This window comes from Thermochaetoides thermophila (assembly GCF_000221225.1).
Source record: "Thermochaetoides thermophila DSM 1495 unplaced genomic scaffold scf7180000011816, whole genome shotgun sequence".
NCBI lineage: Eukaryota > Fungi > Ascomycota > Sordariomycetes > Sordariales > Chaetomiaceae > Thermochaetoides > Thermochaetoides thermophila.
Genome location: NW_006383032.1, coordinates 1761794 through 1785601, shown reverse-complemented (window position 1 = coordinate 1785601; position 23808 = coordinate 1761794). Strand labels below are relative to the sequence as shown.

The window sequence follows — 23808 nt, the reverse complement described above, 5'->3', positions numbered from 1 at the left end:
GGCAAACCTTGGAATGCGTGCGTGAAGCGCTGTTAAGAGCCGGAAGAGAGACAAGAAAGAAGTCGGAAAACAATGAAAAGGGTAGGCTGAGGTGCAGTGAGCGAACGCGGCCAGTGATCTAGGAATTGGGTGTGCTGAAAAAGCCCGGTCACATATGGGGGTCGGCTCAGACGACAAGTTCGGCAGTGGAAAAATCGAGAGACCTGCGCAAGGTGAGAAGGCGTGGAAATGGGGGGCTGAAAGTGTGAGCGAGGGAAAAAGAGAGGTATGTAGGTAGGCAAGAAGATCAGTTGGGTCGGTATACGGAGTAGCAGGACAGGTATTTGGGGAAGCTATTCTGCTTCTGCGCGCCAGGCTTGCGACATGGCAACGCAAAACTGACAGCGGGCCCTGGCGACGTAGGGGAACAAAAAGATCAGAGCTCAGTGAGGACGATGGTGGGATGCGACCGCAGCGCTTGTCGCCCCGTCCACTTTTCAATAAGGGGCCAAAAGCAAACTCTGGAGAACTTCAATACTCGTGGCAACGCTGCCTCACATCCGCACGAGGGTTGTCAATCGATCTCGTAGTCCACGTCGGGTTGCTAAAAACCGAAACCCCATCCCACCGAAGCGACCAGAGCGACATCCTGTCGAGCAAGGAGCGCGGATCGCGGCCGGCGCCAATCACAACTGTTCAGCCCAGGCCCATTGGCTGGCCCCACAACAGAACCTAAACAGCCCTTGGCCGCATCGTACACGTGATATCCAGTTCAGTCGGGCCGAAGATATTCCGTAACGTGGAAACGAGAGCACAGCTCTCGAGCACTCATCTGTCAGCCTATGGGATCAGTCCCAGGGCGTTGGCAGGTCATCAGCAGCGCGTCCAACTTGGCGAAATGACAAAACACATATGCAAAACAGAGGTCAGCTTTTGATGTGTAGAGTCCTCCGACATAGGGCAATCTCCTGGTGTTGGGTTTCAATCTTCTGGCTTTAAGTTAGCAATGCTAGCACTTGGCTAGGTTGGTCTTCAAAATTCTACCTATATGATGGAAGAGAATAGTAGCCTCTGCGCTGCGCTCTGGGCAAAACCATGCCACAAAACACGTGATATGGAATGGCTTCAAGAGACCTGGGTTGGTGAATGGCATTATCCTGACCTCCCATCCGTCTTGGTGCTGACAACTCAGGCATGTTAGTTTTGTGTCTGGCATTCATCTGTAGGCCTGATCACAAGGAATCAATATCATCCGACACTAGGGATGGACAGGGCATGATAGCATGGAAGTCAACTCGCTACCCAAGGTTCTTGTTTCCAACTAATGATGGGTAGTTCCTATAGAAGCTTGTGCTTCACAGAGTCACAGAAGCACAAGATTACCGGTGGGCTTTTCCTGCCGATGCCACTTCATCTTGCAGACGACACCGCCTTACAGCAATGCCCAAAGGTTGCTTTAGGCACATACGAGAGAGGTCATATAAGCTCCCATGTCGACCCGGTCTGCCCCTGTTGACTCCTGGAATTTCCCCTCATCCATCTCATCCAGATCTCTCCAAACAAAGAACGTTATCACCATTTTTTTTAGCTCTCACACGACCCACTGACGGAAGTGATGCGGCTCTATGCAAGTTCAGACTAACCATTAACTCTAAGTTTGTGCGATCGCCAACTGGCTTGCTGAACAATGCTATTGGCGAGCGCTGCCCATGATGCTAGCCAATGACAGGCGGGATGTTGGACGTTGTTAAGAGGTGGGTACTGGGGTGCTCGACCTGTGATGGTCCCAACTACAGTTTCACTGACTTGAGAAATCATCACTATTCTTTTTTTGGTTTCGTCACTTTCGAGCCAAAAATCTCTGTCTGATTTTGTACAACGGAGCTCGCGAGTTAGAATATGCCGCCTTCATGCTTTGAACTTTGACCAGGAGCTAAACTTCGACAACGGATCACACGATTGCTGCATACGGCCCGTGGTAAAATACCATACGGCTTACCGATTGTTATGGTTCTCGTGTCATTTCGACAATCAGAGAACGACTTGCTGTTTAAGATCATATTCACACCCTATCAAGCCAGAGGCATGAGGTAATGAAGTGGGTGGAGGGTCACACGGACATCCTCTGTGCGCCCAACGAAGTTGCCGCACGCTGCACGTCTCTCTGAGTTGCAGCTTGTGGCCCCCTCACGCATCGTCCAGCTCGTCAATCAAAGGTCTCGGCAAACCTGCATTCACCATCTTGCAAGGCGCCGACTCTCCGCTGACGCTTCTCACTGCCTGGCCTGGCTTGCTGGTTGCAGACGCGCCGTTGCAACACCAAGTCGAATTGGGCATTCGCTCTCGCTCATCGCTCCGGAATCCAGCTGCAATGCGTGTAAACAACGCGAGTGTCCGAAGTCGACTTGGGTTGTTTGCGTCGCTGGCAGAGGGAGAGGGGACGGCTATGCCCAGTTAAGGCCCTAGGCGAGCTGCAGGTTGTCTGGCCTTACCTTGTCTAGGTTTCCTGCATCACGATGCTCATAGCCCATGGAGACGCAGAAATCAGGCAACGGGAACAGGTACTCGGCTAATGAGCAGCAAGACCATAACCATCGAGAAGAGGTTAGGGCATTTTCTCCAGGTGGATTGATGAGACAAGTGCTGCTGGGTCTTGAGGGCTTCTCCGGACGAGCGCCCAAGGCAGGCTCCCAGCCCCGTGGGGTGTCCGCTACTGTTACCCAAGAGATATTCGCTACAGTTATTGAAAACACCAAAGGGCTGCCCACCCGTCCCGTGTCGTCCAGCTCGAGATGGCACTAGTTGGCCGTCCTGTCCACACCATCTCGTCCAAATCCGGTCGCCCGCTGCTGGGCAGCTGAACCATCGCTTGATGTCGCTGCAGCTGCATGGCCTGTGGCACTCTCAGGCGAATGAAAACAAGAGATAAAGCAGATCCTGGGCTGCGTAATTACGCGACGCACGCAACCAAAGGGGCCGCAAAACATGCCTTGTCGTGGCGAGCAAGCTGCTGATCTGCCATGCAAGATCAGAACAAGGCTTTCCTAAGGCGCGGAAGACTTACGGACTACGGCCGGTCCGAAACTGACAGAGGACTTTACGTTACCATACAGGATCCGATATGCATCTCGAGTGGTCCCGGGCTCCTGCGCTACAAAACTTACCCTACCTACCTATGCTTGGGACACCGAGATGCTGAGACAGGGGCTTGCGGGCAGGACGCAGAGAGTCGCTTGATTGCAAGCTCGCTCAGAAGACGCGCGCTTCGGGCGGGGCTCGCGTGTCTTTGCCGCCCTTCTTCCCGGAATCCGCCCACCTTTCAACCACTCGAATTCCCGACCTACGGTTGTCTTGACGTTCGAGCAAATGTTTTTGTTTCTCTAGGCAACGCTTCTGTTTTAACGGTCTTGCCTTGTACAGGCAGATCTCGACGCTCGTTCCCTTCGCTCCTTTCTGTCCACAGATGCATCTGTCGCGCGCCCACCCCGTCGGATCTCAGCAACCGTTCTGCTCTTCTGTTTCTCTCCTTTAAATACAGATATTCTATTGCCAGCCTTATCCGCGGGCCGTTATCGCTGCTCCTCTTCTCAGTCAGGTCCCGGTCATTGGGCAGGTAGTTTTCTCACCTAGAGACTCAATTCTTGTCTATTTTCCTGCATGCCTATCAGCTCCCGGTACACTGTCAGATGACCAACCGCCACCTATGGCAAATCATCCTCATTCCACTTCGTCTTCTTTCCAACACCTCCGTGAAGCTACTTCCAGCAATGAACCCTTCATGGATGCATTCAGTGATGATGAGAAGGTACCTACCTCCTTGCCACCTTAGGATATCCCGCTACCCCATTTTTCAATCTGCCTGCCCTTTTGCACACTTCTCTGTTTTTGTGCGTAGCTTAACTCAATGTACCGCAGCGCTTTGTTCTGGCTGAGCTAGTCAAAGTCAACCAGTTGGACGTGGGGAATCTGATAAGATTCTTGAAAGACAATGGCGTGATACTGGATCAGCGCTGCCTAGACATCCAAGTCCCTCGGGGTAAGTTGCTCGTTGTTCTTGATCGTGTCCTTTAGGGAAGTGCCTCGAAGGACAGTTTCGAGGTCTAACACCATATCCCAGGGCGTAATCTGCGCCAATGTATCAACGCGGCCCAGGCCATGTTTGACCAACCGCAACAGACTCCGTTGCTGGTATTTGGGGAGCACATACAACAGACGCCAACGCCTATTGTCAATCCATCAGCAAAGCGGAGGTCTCTCAGTGACATCTCGGTCCCTGAGCAAAGCTTCAAAAAGCAGGCTGTTTCTTCTACCGGGACGATGTCGCCTCGACCTCGCCCCCTCAGCGCCAGCCAAATCCCTCCTCTTGGCACACAACATCAAAACATCCAGCCACGTCCTCCCAACAATGGTTGGGCCCCTCCCCCCTCGGCCGCTGTCCGGACTGGCATAACTGTTCCTCCGACAACAACCCGTCCTCGTGGGCGACCGAAGAAGGCAGAGAGAGATAATTGGCTTATCTCTATGCCCACTCCTAATTCTCCTCAACCTCAGAGTCCAAGTCTTCGGGGTCAACCGCCGCCACAGCCAGCTCCTCAGGTACCATTAGAGCAGGCAGTCAAAAGGAAGCCACTATTTGCTGAGATTGCTCCCAAGCCAGCCCAGGGAGAGTCGGGTTACGAACTAGCTTCTAGGCCACAGGCGGCCCCGGGCCCAGAGTATCAAAGCTCAAGAGAAGATATCCTCCGGCGAGAATACTATCCCCATCAGAGTTCCGAGCAGGCACCAAGGGACCCTCCGATGCCATCACATACCCCAATCTCTCCTCGACCACCGAGTCCGTACCCTCAACTCCTGCCGAGAATGCAGTCGAGCCCACCCGAGTTAACGGAACCTCCGCAGCCAAGAGATATACACCCAGCAATAGGGCCGCCAACAGCAAGAGGAGGAGGTTCCGCGCCTGTCAATCCTAAATGAGAAGAGTTTGCTAGAACTGGAAACGAGATACAGACGCCGATGAATCTCATTTACTGTTGTTCTGTGTTGGTCCAACCTTGACAATTTCCGGACCAGAAAGCTCCTTCCTTGACTCACCCGCTTTCCCTCTGGGGGACTACGACCTTTATTAAACTTTATACAACCAAAGAATGAATTGCAGCAAAATTCATTTCGACGCTATTATGGGAGCATTGCATCAGGAAGAAAGTTCTCTGCACCGATGATGCAAACACGTGCACCAACATAGTACGATAATGGACTCGAAGTGCAGTGACTGACGATAAATATCAAGACCCGACGATTTCCCTCCCTTCGATACTTTTTGTTCATGATGCGGACGTATGACAGCTTTACAACCGAGAATACACAAGACACTCCTCGCTTTCCTTTTCTGACATGACGACAATATTGAATGACCGACTAATATAGACATTTCCGACGAGAAAATATCATCTACTAGTTGACGGAAAGCTTCTTTCTGCTAATCCCTTGTGCTGTCTAATTTCCACCGGTTGAGACACTTTCATGGTAATTTCCCAATGTTCTTTTCTCATACTTTCAATGAAAATTTTATATGATAATGATGATGTATCTGATGGTGTTAAGATTGATGTGATGGATGTGGATTGTATGATTGGATGAGACAGATTGAATACCATTGTACAATTAGACAGGCAGCTTGCGGTATTGCAGGATGAAGATATGAGGTGGAACATTTCATTTGAAGAGCTGTGTTGCTTATGATTTTTGACATGATAATTTGTAATATATAGTTTATACTACCTACGTGAATGGTGGGAATCTATCTAACTTTTGGATTAACTTATCCTGTCAACTGCACATTAAGTTGTCAAGAGTGGTTTAGGGTGAATGTTCCTTCTTTCATTAATGAGGCTTTGTGTTCTAGGTGAAGTCAGATATCTCACAAAGGCTATAGCCACACATAGCTCTAAGTGTAGAACCTGTAGACATGAATACCAAGATGAATTCACTCACTCATCATGGAGATTGCCTAACAACACAATCAGTTCATTGAAGTAGGATTTTAGCATTACTGAGGACAAACCTATTAGAAGATTTCCCCTTGCTTACGTTTGAGATCCATATGCTGTAGTCAAGCATCGAAAAAACACAGTCTCGACTTTTGAGGGAGTAAGAATAATCATCTGTTACATGCTCTTAGACATATCATTTCTTCCGAGGCCATTCGCAAACTATTGGTTGAGCTAATTGTGAACCATAAGACCACTCAACAAATAGTTTGCGCAGTTCCTCGTGGAGTTGAGACACTGCAGATCATTCCCGCATCACTTGTCACTTGTGGACAGATGGTAAAGACGTTAACGATGTCTTAGCTTGTCTTGTAAAAAACCAGTTTTGTTACTAAACCCTAGCTATCAACCACTGACTTCCTGATCTTGTTTCCAAGAGGTAACATCTGTTATCGGGTAATTCTTTCTTCTTCCGGAATTTATGGTAAGGCGTTTTCGAGGTTGCCTAGGGGCCAAAATGAGGATGTTGCTAAGGTCACCGGGAGAAGCCCAATTGCAGGTGAGGGTTTAAAAGGAGCTATGGTTCTCCCACTGACGTCAAAGGAAACAAATGCTAAGGATCTACGTACCTACCGCTTAAACATCTAGCTGAATCGCCCATAAGCTAAGTAAGAATAACTACTAGTCCAAACTTTAGTCTTTCCTGGGGTCATTGATTCCACACTTCCCAATGCTGTGGCACAAATGTCGGCGCCGCATGCAGGCATGCCCAGCTGCAGCTCCCGCAACTCCGCCCCGGACCCGGCCCATTTTCCCACGAGTCATGTTCTACAACTCCGACTTGCTGACTCCAAAAGCTCAGGAACTCCAATGCCTGCCATCAGCCCACATAGCCTCGGGAGTTCTGGTAAAGGCCGGTGGGTGCGGATAAACATACTGACTCTCTCCAAACCATGAAATGATCAGCATGCTCAGGCCCGGAGATCGACACGACATCGCCAAGGGCTTGCCCTGAGGAAACGAACCACTGCGAGGCTCTGATCAACAGGGGCCAGAAAAGTCCGGACGCACAACACAGATACCGATCATTCAGTAGCCATCACCTTTGTTCATGCGTAGCGTAGACGTGGCAATGTGATGGTATTCCTCTGATTGGACGATGGTTTTAGCAGTCTGGGGTCGCCGTTGTGGAGGAAATTGAGACCACGGTATATTGTTAAGTTGGGACCCCAGGAAACCCATCGTGGGGAAGACATCAAGCACATAAAGCTGAGATGGATAACCAAGTTAGATGAAAGGAGGTCTCCCACGGGCTAAGCCAACCCGAGGACAGTGCGGACAACGCAATACATTGAGGATAACTCATACTGTCCGATATTCATCAGTCATTGGATTGGAGCGGCAAGGCTTTCAAGGGAGCTTATAGGATAGGAAGTTCCGTTTCCCATTGCTCAAATGGCCGACTTGATAGTCCGTTAAACATGCAGTTATACCAATATATTTCGCATCGCAAGCCGATGTGGTTCCGAGCATCCGTGCGGTGCCATGGGGAGTGTGATGCGAACTGTGAATGTGAAAGGATGGCAACCGCAACACCAACAACAATGACGGGACGACGGCAAGCAGTCTACAGAAAGCGAGAATGTTCCGAGCCTTCTCAATGCAGCTTCTCTGCAAGGGACTGGATCCCGGGAAATGATGGATGGAGTTATTGCGGGCGTAGTTTGTTTTTTTGCGGCATTGACGCATGGCAAACCCGGGCCAGCGGGGGAAGAAGGGTCTCAGGAACGACAAAAATTCAGGGTGTCAGGCATCCAATGATGAGTCTTGCAAGTTTTGTCTCACATCACCACGGAACGGAGGAACATCCACGGATGTTGAGCACCATAGATCGCTCTTGGTGTGCATTCGGCGAAAAGTAAGCATGAGTTAGAAGGAAGTTCAAAATCGAGCAAGGTGCCGTAGAAGCACCTATGAGAGTCAGTGCCGTGTACTTACACGTGAAGAACACACGGAACAAGTCCCATCATGAACCGTGGAAACGGGAGGAGATTGGTGGATTTTCGGAGCCCGGATACCTGGGCTCGGGTCCTTTTCCTTTTGGCTGGAGAAGGAGACGTGAAATTGACGAATCAGCGCGCGGCTGACATGAAAGTGTTGATGGAAAACATGGGACATCCTGCGGCTTGCGGCGGGTGCAAGCAATTCGGGCTTTCAAACTCGCAGCTGCGTCCATCTGTGGCCGCGAGGCGAGATGAGAAGCTATGTCGATGTTGGCTCCTAGCGTTTTGATCTGGAAATATGATGAAAATTACCTGTCAACTTTGCCTCGATCCAACAGATCTCGATGCTCCCGTTGTTCCATCATCGTCTGAACAGCCTTGTGTCTAGCCTCCCCATTGTGTTGCCTAAACTTCAGATTTCGGAGAGGGCGGCTCCAAACGGCACCTAGTATGTGTAAGGCCGGCAATCACCGGGAGGAGACCTCCCATGTCCCAGAATTTTTGCTAGCGTCAAACGAGGATTTTGCTCCGTGAAAATCTGTGTCCGACTTTTCACGACCGCCAACTTTCCAGGGGGAAGGAAAAAAGCTCCAATGGAAGCCTTCGCCGGCTGTGTAGTGGAGCTTTGGGCTTTGGATTGGCCCAGCAGCCCTGGCCTGGCCTGATTGAATCCCTGGTTGACAGTTGCCAGTAGCCCAGCGATCCTGTTCAGCTGGGAGGATCCAACCGCTGCCACCCTGCTGATGAATCACGATCCGTGCTTCCACAGCTTCGGCAAGTGCTGGTACCTGCGCCATCAACTGGACTTGGCAAGAGTTGACATTGGGCATTCCTATGCGCGATGCGGCAGCACCATGAAACACTGGTCCTGATGTTTCACCATCTGCAGAGGGTTGCTGCTGTGCCCTCTGCTGGATTATTAAGGCATCTCTGTACTGCCACGCTGTCACTGCTGACTAACCGCCGTGTTCAGCTTTGAGAAGCTTGTCGGCGGCGTTATTTTCTTTCTTCTGTGCTAGATGACTTCATGAACCACAACCCACGAGCTGGGATGGGAAGTAAACAAGAGAAAAAAAAAAAAGCCAAGACAACGCAAGCCGCGATTTTAAAACGTTTTTCTTGGCACCCGCCATTTCACCTGTTTGGGCGTCTTGTGGCGCGGGGCCCCTGGCTTGAGTCTTGGCAACTGTCGCCTCATCCCGGTCGTCGGTCTGACATCCATCTCAGCCCCTCCAGGCAGTCAGTTCATGAAGGGTCATGAAGCCACTGTTTACAATGCTTAATGGGAGTTACTGATTTTGGAGGGTTTTCTTCCTGGTATCGTCAGGCGCGCGGGGATTTGGTGGTTTGGGAGCATGTTGTTGGCTGTTGAGCATCAGCAGATAAACAAGACAAACGCAGGTAACAACAGCGCTAAAGTTAGGTTGTTTGCTCAACACCATCGTTATTGGTCACGTTTGTCACATGCTTATGTTGCCAAGCTGGAAAAACGCGATTGATAGCGTTGCTGCTGAGGTCCTTTTAAGGTTCATCTGAGTTGCCAAATTTGGCATGTTTTCTGCGCCCTTCCTTGGCGAAGAGAATGCCTTCCCGAGCTAGACATGTGGCCTTGAGCCCGGATGTATGGCTAGCTGTTCCTACATTGATTCTCCTAACGAAAAATTTAACGTCAATGCTTGCGGGATATTCTAATATTTGGTAGCAATAGTTCCCTCTAGGTCGTGGAGTATTACCTACGCGACTTGGTAGCGTGTCTAGAGCATGAAAAATCTCGTTCTAGCTCGCTAGAGGATGCTCTTAAGAGACAAAGTTTGTGGGCCAATGTAGTCAGCAATCCCGATACCCTTGTTTTCTTGAGCTTGCTCCATTCATTTGTTCCGACATCGAGGTTCACGTCGGACCCGACGAGGGGAGAATTGTTGTGAGAAGCGGGGTTTCTTTGCTTCCGAACATCTTGTATGGCGAGCATGCTGTTGGTTCTGTCATATGCGATGAATCAGTTTTTCTGTTTGGCTTGTAATTTCTTACCAACAAACCCCGAGTCTAATGACGTGGTTTTGTATTATGAGCCCTTGAGGAAGGGTGATTTGAGGGTTCCAAACCGCTTCAAGAGCGACTCGGAAGGGTTGTTGCTCGGCTCATTGTGAGGCTGTCAAAGCGACAAGTGATCGCGGAGTGTGTTTTGCTTTTATTTGTTTTGTTTCCTATCGAGACGGATAGCTACGCTGTGGCGGTTCAAATGCTACCTAAAACGTAGACGGCGCTTCAGATCGCGAAACGAAAATGGCATATCGCACAACCTGCGCTAGCAGTTCGCATCATTGATCAGCGGAGGAGGCTCCGTTGTTCTTCCTTGCTATGTTCAGTGCTGTGTCTCGAATTCGCGCAAACTGAGGAGTTCGATAGAGCTCGACAAGCTACCATCCCCCCTCACCGGATCGGGGCTCTCCGCGATGTCTCGGGGCCAGGACAGACAGCCCGGCGTAGCCAGGGGTCGGGAACGGCGGGGCTAGGAACAGCCAAAGAAAAAAAAAAGACAGGACCAGGGTGTCCTCGGCTTCCCTGCAAGGGACGACTTTGCGATCCACAAACTCACTACGCCCACGGTCGACGTTCTACGTTGCTTGCCTGGATAGCCCAGCGAGGCCCGGGCACGGCATCGCAGGTTACATGGACGGAAGGGCTTGCTGACAACAACACAGAGATAGCCCCTGGGGCACAGCAGCCGGGCACTCCACGCGCGATCCGACGCCTCCCTACATTTATCCGCGAGCCCACCCCCAGAGCTGGGGCAGAGCCCGAGCTTTTGGTCTTTCTTTTCCAGGGGTGCTATCTTTTGTTTGCATATGACCGCTTAGCAGCCGCGATTTATACAGCCTACCACCACTTGAGACAACCTGCCTACCTTCGTTTGCTATACTACCTTTGCGCCTACCAGTACCACACATCATCTGGCTGACCAGACTTTCATCGCCTCTCCTTCCACTTTTGTTTTGTTACGTCCATCTCAACTAGCTGGCTGAAGGGCGGTTGCTTCGGTCTGCGGGACACTGCAGTGAACCTTGAACTCCTGAACACAACTGGTCGCTTAGTTATACCGATTCCGCTTTGAACTTGATGCGCAGAATTGTTCCCCGACGCTGGACTTGTTGGACGTTTTCATTTGTTTTTGCTTTTTTTTCTTGCCGCTTTAGGAACTCTTCCTAGCTTCTGGGAACTTACACATTGGAGCCCGTAAGCTAGCGAACCCGTGCGCGGATCAGAGGAAGAACTGGAAGCTCCGCTGGCACGTTCGTTGAAGGGAATTTTGACAAGAATTGATAAGAGGAAAAGGGTAGTCGTTTGGATGGTTTTTTGGGCGGTTGCACCGCTTTTCTGCTCACCCATGTCCGTTTGCCAACCAGCGCCGGCACGATAAACACCGATCCGTTTCCTCCTTCGACACCAGCAGGAGTTTGACTTACCCGACGTCGGCAACCGTAGTGCTTGAACACAAGGGGAACCATGGCTATCCCACGGATCCTCCCAGCAGTACTGGGAGTCACGGCATCCATAGCGACAACAGCCGTTTTAGCAACTCAAATCATCCTTGCAAGGTCAGACGCACAACGAGCATCGTCAGTCAGAATAACTGCCACTGTTGCCGCCATATTCGAGGCGATCGTGCTAGCCTTCCTCGTCGTTTTCGTTCTTTCTCATGCTATCCAGTGGACCCCCGTCGTTCGTTTGAGAAGATTCAGCAATTTATGGCTCAGTACAGGTGTCGTCCTGTGCACCGTCGGCGCGGCTGTGTCTGTGGCCAGCCTGATCTGTCTGAGCCGGGTGGTTGATGATGTCAACAGCACGATCTTGGGCTCGAAGGCAACAGATCTGATGATTGGGGCATCAACTGCCCTGGGGCTTGCGTTTGCTGTACAACTCGTCTTTTTCGTCGTCCACGCCCTGGCAGCACGGGCACAAGGAGTCGGAATGCATTTGCTGGGCCGTTCCAACCGTAATGACCGGCCGCTGCCGAAAGTCAAGTCGATCCCATACCACGAGACGGTCCCGGCTTCAGAAAAGCGCAAGGGGAGGATGTCGGTTGAGGTTTGGAGCCCTCCCGGTTCGAGTGCTGGGCGGTCTGCAGGTTCTATTCGCTCGTCACTTTCTCAAGTTGTGCGGCCCATCTCGTCGAAGACTCGCTTATTGTCAACCAGCTCACGGTTTTCGCGCCGAACTGCCTCGATCGACGTTCCCGAGGTTCCCCCGGTGTACACTCCGCCTTCTGGCTGCGTAGAAGACGGCTTTGATTCTTGGGACACATCTTCAGTCGACACCGAGAACCGTAAGACGGTGACAGAACCTTCTTCCTCGCCTGTTCTCAGTCACGTCCTGGAACCCATCCCCGCGAGCCCGATTACGGCCCAGACTCATAGCTCCAACAGTTCGACGGAAAAGCTAGAGCCCCCCCCACGGAGCGCCAGACGTCGTAGTCGGAGCTACAGCCCCATGCCGACAAGCGCCCTCATCCAGGCACAACGGACTAGCTTCACCCAGCACGTGTCGCACAGTGAGTCTCACATTCACCCTCTCTTCCGGTCGAATTCTCCTGCCCCTCCAACCATCGCGACTCCCGGCACAATGGTAGTCGCAGCGCCCAACGGGGGCGGCGTCATTTCGGACAAGGCCAGCATCCGCAGCATCAAGAGCATGCGCCGCCTGCGGAGTGACAGCATGCCGGTGGTGCCCAGCCCGCTCAGTCGTGCCACGTCACTGGACTCGTTCCATCGCCGCATGGAGAGCAACTGCTCGAGGGAGACGAGGGAAACAGAGACGGTGCCGGAGATCGATGAGCTGGGGGCTCTTGCTGTTCCCGAGGTCGAGACTGAGAGCACAATGACGCCGCCGATCCCGGATTGGATTTTCAACGCCGGGACTCGTGAGAGTGTGGCAACGCATACCGGACGGAGGGGCCAGGGAGCTGGCAGCCAGGCAAATGAGGCTGAAGTTGGGCAGAGGTTGTGATTCCTAAGGCGACTGGTGCAGCTTAGAGGTTTTCAGGGCACTGGCATGCCCTGGATAGATCCCTTTGGTTGAGGATTTGATGCCTTCTGTTTCATATGGTCGGATTTTGGGTTTTGATTTGCATGAAAGGAGTTTCGGTTGAAGGAATTGATGATACCGGTCTTGATACCTGAGCATGGCGTTCTGGATGGGCCAAGGATGGATCAGGATGTTGGCTGGGACCTGGCCTAGGAGCTAGAATGGAAAATGGGAATTAAAGAACAAAGGACATGCAGGGCGTGGCACAATCTGTACGCATATTTACAAACCGGAAATTTTTCTTGATGACAGTAACGACGAATATATGGATAGATTTATGGTGGGACACTTGTTTCGTTTGTTGTGGGCAACAATGCGTGAAAGAAGAGAACATCTCCCAGGTTGTTATCCCTTCTTGTCTGGCAGTGTCCCCTCCGTCTTTGTTATCTACTTCGTTACGTTCATTCACAGCTCACGGTTCCAGTCCAATGGTTGTGCTGGGCAGACCTCGAACCGCAGCCTGAGGCCCGATGGCTTGGCCCAAGCTTGTGCGCCCCCGGACTGGCTGCATGAGAGAGTGAGCCTGTCCGCTCACATCATATCCGGGCACAGCACGTACAAAAGTGAGCGGGAGTGGAGCACCCCACCTGCTGGCCTGCTGCTTGACTAGGCGACAGCATGCCGCGTGCCCACAGCGCCCAGGTCCCCACCAACTTCGATCCAAAGGCTTAAGCAGTGCATCTCTCTCTGCTCACCAACCCACAGTCACACATTTCCTGCCTCTTCCATTCCGATTTCCTTCTTTCCCTTTTGCCACCGATTTCCAGAACTGCAATTTGCAGCTCTTTCCACTGCAACGACGCCAATACTGTCTCCGACCTGGTTCACGCTGCAAAGAGCCTCGCGCATCCATCACCACTGCTTACCCCTCCCAGAAAACTCGTCGTAATCGTATCGACTGCCGATTCCTGCAAGCGACGTCTCGGCGGCAACTACAACTAAATCGCCCAACATGAAGATCACCATCAAGGTGTGTATTCGCACATCTACACATCTGCGTTCCGCACACACTTCCGGAATCTCGGCGTTGGGTCTCGAGGTTGAAGTTCGCGGGGCTACCGGCCGCCTGTCGCGTTCCGGAATGCGCCCCGCTCTCCTTCTTCCCTCCTCGTTGACCTTTCACCAACACGATGCGCCCTTACCATCCATGACTATGATGCTAATTCCATACTTTCATCCATCAGGATCTCAAGCAGAACAAGTTTACGGTCGAGGCTGAGCCGACCGACCTTGTAGGTTCATCACCTTTCCTGTCGACTCGATCCTCTCGACATCATGGCCAGACTTGCGATGGGCGCAGCGATGGGCGCAACGACTGTGACGCCGTTATCGGATACAAACTGACCAATGTTTGGTAGATCTCGACTGTAAAGCAGAAGATCGCCGATTCCCAGGGTTGGGATCCTAAGAGCCAGAAGCTCATCTACTCTGGTATGCTCGCTGCCTTCGACGGATTGATCCTTCGTTTCTCCCCCGCCCACCACTGACAAGATCTTCAGGCAAGATTCTCAAGGATGAGGACACTGTAGAGAGTTATAAGATCGAGGAGAAGGGCTTCGTCGTCTGCGTTGTGCAAAAGGTGAGGAGTTGGTCGAGCTGTGCACCTAATCGGCAACGCTAACCATTTTTTTTATTATCTAACAGCCTAAGGCAGAGCCCAAGTCGGCTCCCGCTGCTGGGTCGTCATCTGCTGCGGCCCCGGCGACACCTGCTCCTGCTCAGACTTCGACCCCGGCTGCCCCGGCGGCTCCAGCTCCAGCCGCTGCCCCGGCTCCCACTGCGGCTGCCGCCCCCGCGACGCCGACGCCAACCAGGACCGACCCTGAGGCCTTTAGGGATCCCAACTCGCTTGCCATTGGCGCCGCACGTGCTGAAGCTATTGCGAATATGGAGGCGATGGGCTTCGAGCGCTCCCAGATCGATATTGCCATGCGCGCTGCCTTCAACAACCCTGAGCGCGCTGTCGAGTATCTTCTGAACGTAGGAAGCCTTTCTTGGTTTACAGAAGCGCATGTTGATATGTTGATTGACTGATTGTATCTAGGGTATCCCGCCGCACCTTCAGCAGGAAGCCCAGCCTTCTCGTTCCCCGGCTGGCGCTTCTGCGGCTCCTTCTGCGGCACCTGCCGCTCCTGAGGACGATAACGTGAACCTCTTTGATCTCGCCGCCCAGCAGGGCCGGGGCTCTGGCTCCCGCGGCGCTAGCGGCGCCGGTGCTGCTGCTCAGCAGCAGGGTCTGGGCAACCTCGAGTGGCTCCGCCACAACTCTCAGTTCCAGCAACTTCGCCAGGTTGTTCAGCAACAGCCCCAGATGCTCGAGCCCATCCTTCAGACCCTGAGCGCCAGCAACCCTCAGCTCGCCCATGTGATCGCCACCAACCCTGATCAGTTCCTCGAGCTGCTCAGCGAAACCGGTGACGACGATGCCCCGCTCCCGCCTGGTGCGCACCAGATCTCGGTCACGGAGGAGGAGCGCGATGCCATTGAGCGTCTGGTTCGCCTCGGCTTCACCCAGGACCAGGCCATCCAGGCCTACTTTGCCTGCGACAAAAATGAGGAACTGGCTGCCAACTTCTTGTTCGACCAGCCCGATGATGACGATGACCTTCCCCAGCAGTGAAGGATTGCGACCCTAACCATGCTGAGTCGATAATAAACTAGCAGGGTGGGGAGGAGGGAGGAGGGGAATGGCAACAGTTATCTGGATCTAGTAATATCCCTGGGATTCTCTAAAGGTATCAATGGGAAGGACTTGGAAGGAATGGAAAGGGGAAGGGCACAGATCATATTGGGAGTTGTCGGCAATTTCACACCTAACGGCTAGCGCATGGAGGCAGCGTACGTCACATGGGTTAGACGCTACGTTTGCTTTTGGCTTGGTTTGGGTGGTGCCTTTTTTTTTTTTTTTCATCTTCATCTGCGAACCCGGCAGAGAACAGAACGAATGGCAGAAAAAAAAAAAGAGAAACTGTTGCACCAAAGGTCATCAAGGACAACGAGCCGGTGGCTTGTGTTCCCCTTTGATCTTTGCTATTTCCTGAATCTGAGGGTTTTTTGGTGCGATATTTCGTCCTATGACCAATTGCTCAATGATTTGAGACTTCCGGCCCGGAAGAGAGTAAGGTTGGGATGGGTGATTATGGGCTTGAAGCATACGTAGCAGATAATTCCATCCAGTATTTTCCTTCTAATACTTACCCAGCCTCAATATCAGAAAGTATGGTCATCATCTTGCCGCAAGTCAGCTTTCCTCTAGTTCTTCGTCCTTCCAAATTAAGGGAGGAACATCAAACAGCCAATGTCGCTGCTGTGCTAATTGACCATGAGAGTATTTACTAGGTAGCTAGGAAGAGGGTATCTATCAATGCTCGTTATGGAGGAAATTTAGGTAGCTAAGGTGACCAGAGCCTTCCCTCCTGTTTTTGTGTTCACCCTGTTCCGATCCTGTTATTTCTGTTATAGACATCGAGCAAATCTCTTACAAGTAGGGTACTCGCACGAGAAAAAGAAAGGAGGGTTGGTGGGAATGAAGTGAAGATCAAACCCCAACCATTCCCATGAAATCAACGAGATTTACCGGCCCCTTGATGTGCAGCTGTTTGCTCTTAGCCCCTCGTTGAAGGGCATGCTTACCTCCCCAGGCTCTCTTCACAGCCCAACAATTCCCGCGGCCTTCCTTTTCCCCTTCTTGCCCCTGCGACCGGCCGCATCATCATTTTCCCCCTCAACTGTACTGTTCAGCTGCGCGAGCACCTCTTCTTTGCGTCGACGCGCCTCGTTAGCCTTCTCGTCCTGCAGCGCCTTCTGGCGCGCCTCAAACTCTTCCTCTGCGCGCTTCTGCTCGGCATAGATGGCCTCGGCCGTCTCGTATTCGACGCCCGTGCGCTGCTGGTAGTCCTCAATGCTCATGCAGGCGACGGTCTTCTTACCGACCAGGGCGGCATTGACGCGCTCTGGGTTGACACGTTCTTCGCGATTGAATTTGAGTTTGATGTGCTTGCGGGTTTTGCCCTTGAAGAGACGGCAGATGGTGTCGAAGTCAGTGCCGAAGGCTTGGAGGCATTGGTAGAAGAGTTCCGTTTCTTCTTCGGTCCATTGCTGCGGTTTGAGGTTGCGACGGAGGTAGGTGGCGGATGTTGTGTGGTGTGTGAAGTCGTTTTCTTCGACCTCGATCATCTCGCCGGCCTGTTCTCTCGCGCGCGCATGCCAGTCGACCTGAAGGGAGCGGTGATCCAGAACAATCTCGCCGTCGACGATCTGATATTGTTCACCAATGGGGGCGGTCCGTCTTTGGGGCATCGGGGTTTCGTTGTTGGTATCATTAGCCGGAGTGCCTTGGGAGGAAGAACCTGAGCCGGAGCCTTCTTCTTTGTTAATTTCCTCGTCATGTAGGCCTTGCTGGAGACGTTTCCTCCTCTCGTTGTATCGCATCCGCTTAGCCCGTTCGCGCTCCATAAGCTCATCATGTAGGCTGAACTTCTTGCCGATATGGAGGTCCCTAGCCAGGTCCGCCATCTTGATCTGGGTTACATCAATCTCTATGCTTTCTGAGTTCTCCGGTGTAAGCTCGCGACGATTCCTACTGCCCCTACGTTTCGTTTTTGCACCGGCATCCCCATTTCCCCCAGCCTCTGCTGTAGCGGTTGAAGACATGCTACGTTTCGCACGTGAGTGCCTGGGAGCAGCAGACTGCGATCCCTCCGTTTCGTCATTGTCACCGGTTATTACCGGTCGTATTCGAGTTCTTTTTCGCTGAGGAGCTGCCGTGATCTTCTCGGCAGACTCTCCATTAATAGAGGTGTCTGCTTTCCTCTTGCGAGTTTGTTTTGTTTTTGTGGGCTGTGGCTGTCCAGAGGAGGACGTAGACTCAGGAGCAGTTTCAGCTGTTGATGGGGTTTGTTTGGTTGCTGTGCTATCGGCCGAAGGCACAGATGTTTGGGTATCATCTGTCTCTGGTAAAGGGCCAGTGGTTGTGGAAGAATTTGGGTTAGTAGAAGTAGCAGTGTCTGGAGCAGATATTGAGGGTTCGGTTGACGGAGCTGAGACCTGGGAGGATATGGAGGCAGTGGCTACTGCGGCTTTCGCAGATATGCTTTGCTCCTGCGCACCAGCGTTCCCGTCACCATGGGCTTTGGTAGCTGGGGCCGTCAATTGGGCTTTATCTGGTGAAACTGGAGGCTGTTTTAATGCGTATTGTGCCTCTTTGGAGGAGAGGGATGGTTGTGTCCCGGAAATAGCGCCGGGAGCCTTTGGGGTAGGCTCGGGACTGGAACCCTTGTCCCCGGAGACGTCGGGGGCTGCTGCAGGAACTGAGCTTTCAGTTTCCTTAGATGCCGCCAACACAGCGCTCTTCTCTGATTCTTTGTCTACCGGCAAAGCTGTCGCAACATCGTGGGATGTGGCGTTGTCTGGGACAGGGGTCGTGTCGTCGACGAGAGCGACTGTTGTCGAAGGCGGGGCAGGCTGTGGCTCTTGGGAAGAGACATGCTGTGTTGCTTCTGGAGATTTGGCCACGGACTGCGTGGGCGACTGTTGAGAGGACTGCGAAGGGCTTTTAGGAGCTTGGGGAGCCGATGCGGGAGCAGGTCGGCGAATCTGACCCTTCGCCTTCGGCTTGATGTTCGACTTTTTGTTCAACATGTTGTTGTATGGACTCGGGGGGGGGGTCACTGCCCCGCAGCAAACACTTTTGGTGGTTCGGTTACCAGAATCGGCGCACGCGCAAAAGCTCGCGCACGGCGAGGGAAAACATTAAGGGTAAGAAATCAACCGTGCCTTAGAAAATCAAAGACTCTTGAGGAGAGACCGGAATTGGAGATCGGACGAGCGTCAAATTTTGCAAGCTTGTGAATTTTGTGGCCAGAGTGCGATGCGACTCCCCGAATTACTGAACAAAGAGTCAATCGCCGCAAGCGCGCCTGGGACTTGGGAAACGTGACGGCGCAAGTCCCAAAAAAGTGGGCGGGTCCTGGAAGTCAAGCGGGCAGCTTGCAGCGTGGGTATGGCGCTAGCCCCAAACAGGAATAGTGTGGACCCCCCGTGGAAAGACGGATTTTCAGCGGGCGAAATTTGCGCCCCGGAAGGTAAAGTTACAGTAAGAAACGCGCTAACGGAGTAATGCGGCGTATCGCCCGTTCTTCCTCAGCAGAGAGGCCAGTCCTTCAGAGGCTGCAGAGCTGCTTTGGCTGTCTCCGTTCTGCCTTGCATTCTCCGTTCTCCGTTCCAGTTCCAGTCACAGGTGCAGAGCCAGGCTCTCTCCATTCCCTCCATCCCCAGACCACACAAATCACACCCTTCGCTCCCTTTCCCGCTGCTCCCTCCCTTCTGCTTGGATTTTTTTTTCGAGGGGGCGCCGCCGTGGCCGCGACGACACAGCCGCCAATCTGCGATCCCCCGAGCACTTCCATCGGCCTTCACTTGCTAGTTCCTTTTTTTTCCCCTCTTTGCCCTCGCTCCCGACCGCGTTAATCGACTTCGTAGACTGCGTCTTTTCTGCCCTGCCTCCCTCTGATGCCGTTTGCCACATCCGTGACCGCGTCGCCGCGACCTGCCACGCCTGCAACGATGGAGGACAGGAAGAGGCCCGCCTCGAGCGCGGTTGATGACGGCGCGCCGCCGAGCAAGCGCCAGGCCATCAACGGCAGCAGCAAGGACAAGAGCGATGTCGAGATGAGAGAGGAAGCCTGGATTGAGGTGAGTCCCTTCATGCCTTCATGTCTTCATTCATTCCGACCTCCTCGGCCCTGCGAAACTCGCCGACCCTGCGTACCCTGCATCGTGTCCTGTCACCACACACCTCACCATCATTGCACGTCCACGTCCACGCACCACGCGTCCTGTTCCCATCTCGTGGCCAACGCCATTGCCATAAGCCATCCAAATTTCTTCGGGGCGATAGAAGGAAGCTATCGACTGCCGTCATCCAGCTCAGCTCCATTTTATCTCGCCTTGGCTGTGTGGCTAATGCGCGGCTTGCTGGTCACAGCACGCCCGACTTCCTCTCAGGCCCTTCCCCCATCCTTTGCAGTCATCATCACGTCAATATCATCACAGGCTATCTGCATTCTGTCGCTGTATCTCCGCTATGCTGCCGCATGGGGGCTACGCATACACTGGACTCCAGAGCCGATGGGTTTGGCTGACATGGGTATCTTGATCAGGAGTATCAAAAAGGCGCCATTTATCGGCAAATGCTCGAGTACAAGCGGCAAGCTATGAGCTTGGAAAACCGCGTCCAGGAACTCGAGAAAAAGTCAACAGACCACGATGACCACATTCGCATCATGGACGCATGGGTGCTCCAGGTACGTTGGTTCCGCCCAGTCCGCAACAGACTCCGGCCACTAACGCTGCGGGCTTAGTTGCTACAAGAAATAGATCTTTTGGTCACGAGCACGATATCCTCTACCAGCTCCCAGGATTTACATCCGGGCTCGGCTCTCGCTTTCAGTGACAGCAAGGATTTTCAGCGGCACTTGGGCGAGAAGGCAAAGACTCTTACTTCTAAGACGGATGCGATACTCAAGAGGCTAGCCAGTGCACGTGGCGAAGTTAAACCCGAAGTAGCAGAGCTGGAATCTCAGGTTAAGACCTTACTTGCGCAGCAAAAAGATTTGATTGTCAAGGTCGATCGTCTCGAGACCCAGAATGCGTCGCTTTCAGAGCAGTACGACAAGGCAACCCTCAAGGCAATAAAGGCCGAACGCAAGCTCGACCGTTTACGGAGCGCCCAGGTGCAAAAACTAGAGCAGCAAGCTATTGCTAGCTCTACCCGCTCAGCTCCTAAAGACGAAAATGGCTCTGGTTCTGGAAACTCGGACGGCAACAACGAAGAGTTGAAGCGAAAGTGTCACGAGGCAGAGGCCGTCGTAACTAAGCTGAAGCAGCAACTGGAGGCTGCACTCTCAGAAAATAAGGCGCTTATGGACGAGAATTCTAGTCTAAAGATCAAGAAGGAGGTGGTGACCGACGAGGAATATGTGCGGACTGATGCCTTCAAACAATTCAAAGCCCAGAATGAAGACCTGATTAAGCGAGTTAATCACCTCGAAGCCACTAACAGGCAACTCCGGGAGGAAGCTGAGAAGCTGAGAGCGGAGAGGACGGAGTGGAAGATGAAGGTCGAGGCCGAAGCACAGGCTGTCACGGCGGAGTTGGAGAAGGAACTCCATCAGAAAGACCAAGACCTTGCTCGCATCCGCAGCGTGCGGGATGAACTTAATGCCGAGGTCATGATGCGCAAAGCGGCTCAGGAACAAGAGAGGGTATCAATTACGCAGCTCAAGGAATTGGTTGACGCTCAGAGCGCTCGAATCGAGGAACTAGAGTCGGAACTTGGCCGGCTACGATCCAACGAAGCATCGAGCGTAACTCCTGATATCGAAGCGATACCAATCGACGAACTGCGTCAGAAGTATGCCAAGCTGGAGAAGGACTTCGAAGCAATCAACAAGGAGTTGCCCCTGCTGGAGAAGTCCTACAAGGCGACGATGAGCCTAGCGCACAAGAAGGTTATGGACCATATCAATATCGAAGAGACGGTCGCCAAACTCCAGGCCGAGAAGAACAAAGCCGATCAGAAATACTTCGCTGCGCGCAGAGATATGGACGCCCGGTCACACGAGATTCGGATGCTTCGGGCGCAGAACGGCAAGAGCTCTGAGATCATATCTCAGCTCAAGGAGGTGGAAACGCACAACCGCAACCTGATTAGCAGTCTGGAGAAGCAGATTGTGTCTCTCAAGCAAGACATCTCCAACACCATGGCGGAGCGGAAGAGGCTGGAGCAGCTCAGCAACGACGCTACCAGGAAGGCAGACGCGTGCAAGTCTCAGATCCAGAGCCTCACGGAACTTGTCAAGGCCAAAGATGCGGCCGTGGTCAGCATGAAAGAGCAGTTGCTGAAGGCCGAAACCGAGTTGGAGAGGCTCAAGGTGGACGTCAAGGAGCTCACCAAGGACTGCCACAAGTGGAAGCAAAAGGCGCAGAACAACATGTCCGAGGAAGAAGAGGCGCTCAGGGTAAGTTTGCACGCCTTCAGCCCTGTAATTTGCGAACGTGATGCTGACAGTAAACCAGAACTTGGTGATCTGCTCCGTCTGCCGAAGCAACTTCAAGAACACCTACTTGAGAGGCTGCGGCCACGTCTTCTGCAACCAATGTGTGGAAGACCGGATTACCAACCGTATGAGAAAATGCCCGAGCTGCAATAAAGCCTTCGACCGTTCTGATGCCATGCCGGCCCATCTCTAGTAACTGCTCTGGTCGACAGCGCGATCATGTCATGATCGCTTTTTTTCCCGTTATGGTGGCGCTGAGAGAAGAGGCTTGGCTGTTCAGGCTTGGTCAGATTTGTTTTGTACGACTTAACTGTGCGGATTATGTGTCATCAGGTGTAATTTTACGGTGTGAGGTGAAACATATTTGCCGGGTTTATGGGCGGAATTCGGAAGGGCCTTGGGGGCATCTATCTTGCTTTGCGCTTTGGGGGGTTTTCTTTGCCATGTTTTTTTATGGCTTGGAGGAAGGGGGAAGCAGGATATAGAGCCGGCGTCACGGACAAGGACCACGGGCACGCACCAAGCGGGAAAGCTTCTGCGTTGTATGTACGGATCAATAAACTTTAGTCATTAGTTGACTTTATTCATAAGATTCCCCGGTTTCCTTTCTTCACGTTGGGTTTTAAAGCCCGTGCTCCTCTCTCAACGACGGCTTGTCGACCCATATCCTGTGGTTTCATGACGGGAGGTTGAACCGGCGCTGCTCGAGCTCGAAGATCGTCCGCCGCCCCAGCCCGATCCAGATGTCCAGCCACTGCCTTCTCCCCAACGCGTTCCATATCCGTATTCCCTCTCCCGGTTGCGTGAATTCCGTCCTGCCATGTAGCCTGCCGCAGCTCCTGCAGCAGCACCAGACCAAAACCCAGGGCGCCAACCCTGCTGCTCAGTCGAAGAGGACGGCTTCGTTCCTGGATATGGCGGCGGGGGGTCATCCCACGGCGCATCATTCCCACCGCCCCCTCCTCCAGGTCCCCATCCCCCTCTTCTGTTGGTATTGAAACCCCCAGTACCACCAGCATTCCTCCCGGTCTGCGTGCAAGCCCCATACACAATCCACACTAACACTGCAACAAATACCACCGCAAATAACCATCCAGCCCAATCATCCCCGTTCCCCCTCCCAATGCCAACCAGCCCAGGATACCTCCTCTCCCCCTCGGCCGTCAACTGCACCGTGTATTCGACTCCACAACTCCCCCGCAGCACGTACGGATCATCAGGCGACTCGTACCCTTCACAGATAACCTCCGTCCGGTCCAGACGAACGGTTGTGGGAAGCGTTGCCGTGCAAGCCCATTCAATATCCTCCGAGGTGTAAGAATGTCCTTGATTGACACAGCGCATTGTCTTGAGATGGGGAACGACGATGTCGCAGAGGGATTGGGGCGAGACGCACTTTAGTTGGGGTATGGGCTTCGTGCGGCGGGCGGTGGTGAGTCTGTTGGCGTAGAGGGTAAGGGATTGGACCTGAGAAGGGTACAGTTAGTCTAAGGGCTCGGGGTTGGGTAAAGAAAGGGAGGTAACTACCTCAGAGAGGAGAATGGCATCTTTGGGACGGCCGCGAACTGCAAAGGCGCGGGAGGGGAAGGAGAGGGCTGTGAGAAGGGCGAGGAAGAGAGTTGGGAGCGAGGTGGGTGGTGAGGGTATTTTGGTGAGACGCATGTTTGGCTGGCTGCTCAGTTGAGGAGGGTTCAGGCA

The 23808-nt window shown here is 52.9% G+C and overlaps 6 protein-coding genes across 6 annotated transcripts; 4 read left to right on the top strand and 2 right to left on the bottom strand.

Annotated features, from left to right (window-relative positions):
• Positions 1-3682: 3682 nt before the first annotated feature.
• On the top strand, positions 3683-4949 carry CTHT_0025750 (uncharacterized protein; the record flags this gene model as incomplete). Its single annotated transcript, XM_006692972.1, has 4 exons — positions 3683-3784; positions 3895-4015; positions 4097-4575; positions 4671-4949. The coding sequence occupies 4 exons, from the start codon at positions 3683-3685 to the stop codon at positions 4947-4949; spliced, it is 981 nt and encodes a 326-aa protein (XP_006693035.1).
• A 6524-nt stretch (positions 4950-11473) lies between these two features.
• On the top strand, positions 11474-12973 carry CTHT_0025740 (uncharacterized protein; the record flags this gene model as incomplete). The annotated part of the gene is made up of 1 exon (XM_006692971.1): positions 11474-12973. The coding sequence occupies one exon, from the start codon at positions 11474-11476 to the stop codon at positions 12971-12973; it is 1500 nt and encodes a 499-aa protein (XP_006693034.1).
• A 1030-nt stretch (positions 12974-14003) lies between these two features.
• On the top strand, positions 14004-15671 carry CTHT_0025730 (putative excision repair protein; the record flags this gene model as incomplete). Its single annotated transcript, XM_006692970.1, has 6 exons — positions 14004-14021; positions 14236-14283; positions 14410-14482; positions 14551-14630; positions 14696-15031; positions 15096-15671. 6 exons carry the CDS (start codon positions 14004-14006, stop codon positions 15669-15671), a joined length of 1131 nt encoding a protein of 376 aa, XP_006693033.1.
• A 1028-nt stretch (positions 15672-16699) lies between these two features.
• CTHT_0025720 (transcription factor TFIIIB component-like protein) lies at positions 16700-18691 on the bottom strand (the record flags this gene model as incomplete). The annotated part of the gene is made up of 1 exon (XM_006692969.1): positions 16700-18691. The coding sequence occupies one exon, from the start codon at positions 18689-18691 to the stop codon at positions 16700-16702; it is 1992 nt and encodes a 663-aa protein (XP_006693032.1).
• Positions 18692-19615: 924 nt separating this feature from the next.
• CTHT_0025710 (E3 ubiquitin-protein ligase-like protein) lies at positions 19616-22303 on the top strand (the record flags this gene model as incomplete). The annotated part of the gene is made up of 4 exons (XM_006692968.1): positions 19616-19744; positions 20212-20355; positions 20413-22071; positions 22130-22303. 4 exons carry the CDS (start codon positions 19616-19618, stop codon positions 22301-22303), a joined length of 2106 nt encoding a protein of 701 aa, XP_006693031.1.
• A 449-nt stretch (positions 22304-22752) lies between these two features.
• On the bottom strand, positions 22753-23772 carry CTHT_0025700 (uncharacterized protein; the record flags this gene model as incomplete). The annotated part of the gene is made up of 2 exons (XM_006692967.1): positions 22753-23577; positions 23638-23772. 2 exons carry the CDS (start codon positions 23770-23772, stop codon positions 22753-22755), a joined length of 960 nt encoding a protein of 319 aa, XP_006693030.1.
• Between the last annotated feature and the right edge of the window lie 36 nt (positions 23773-23808).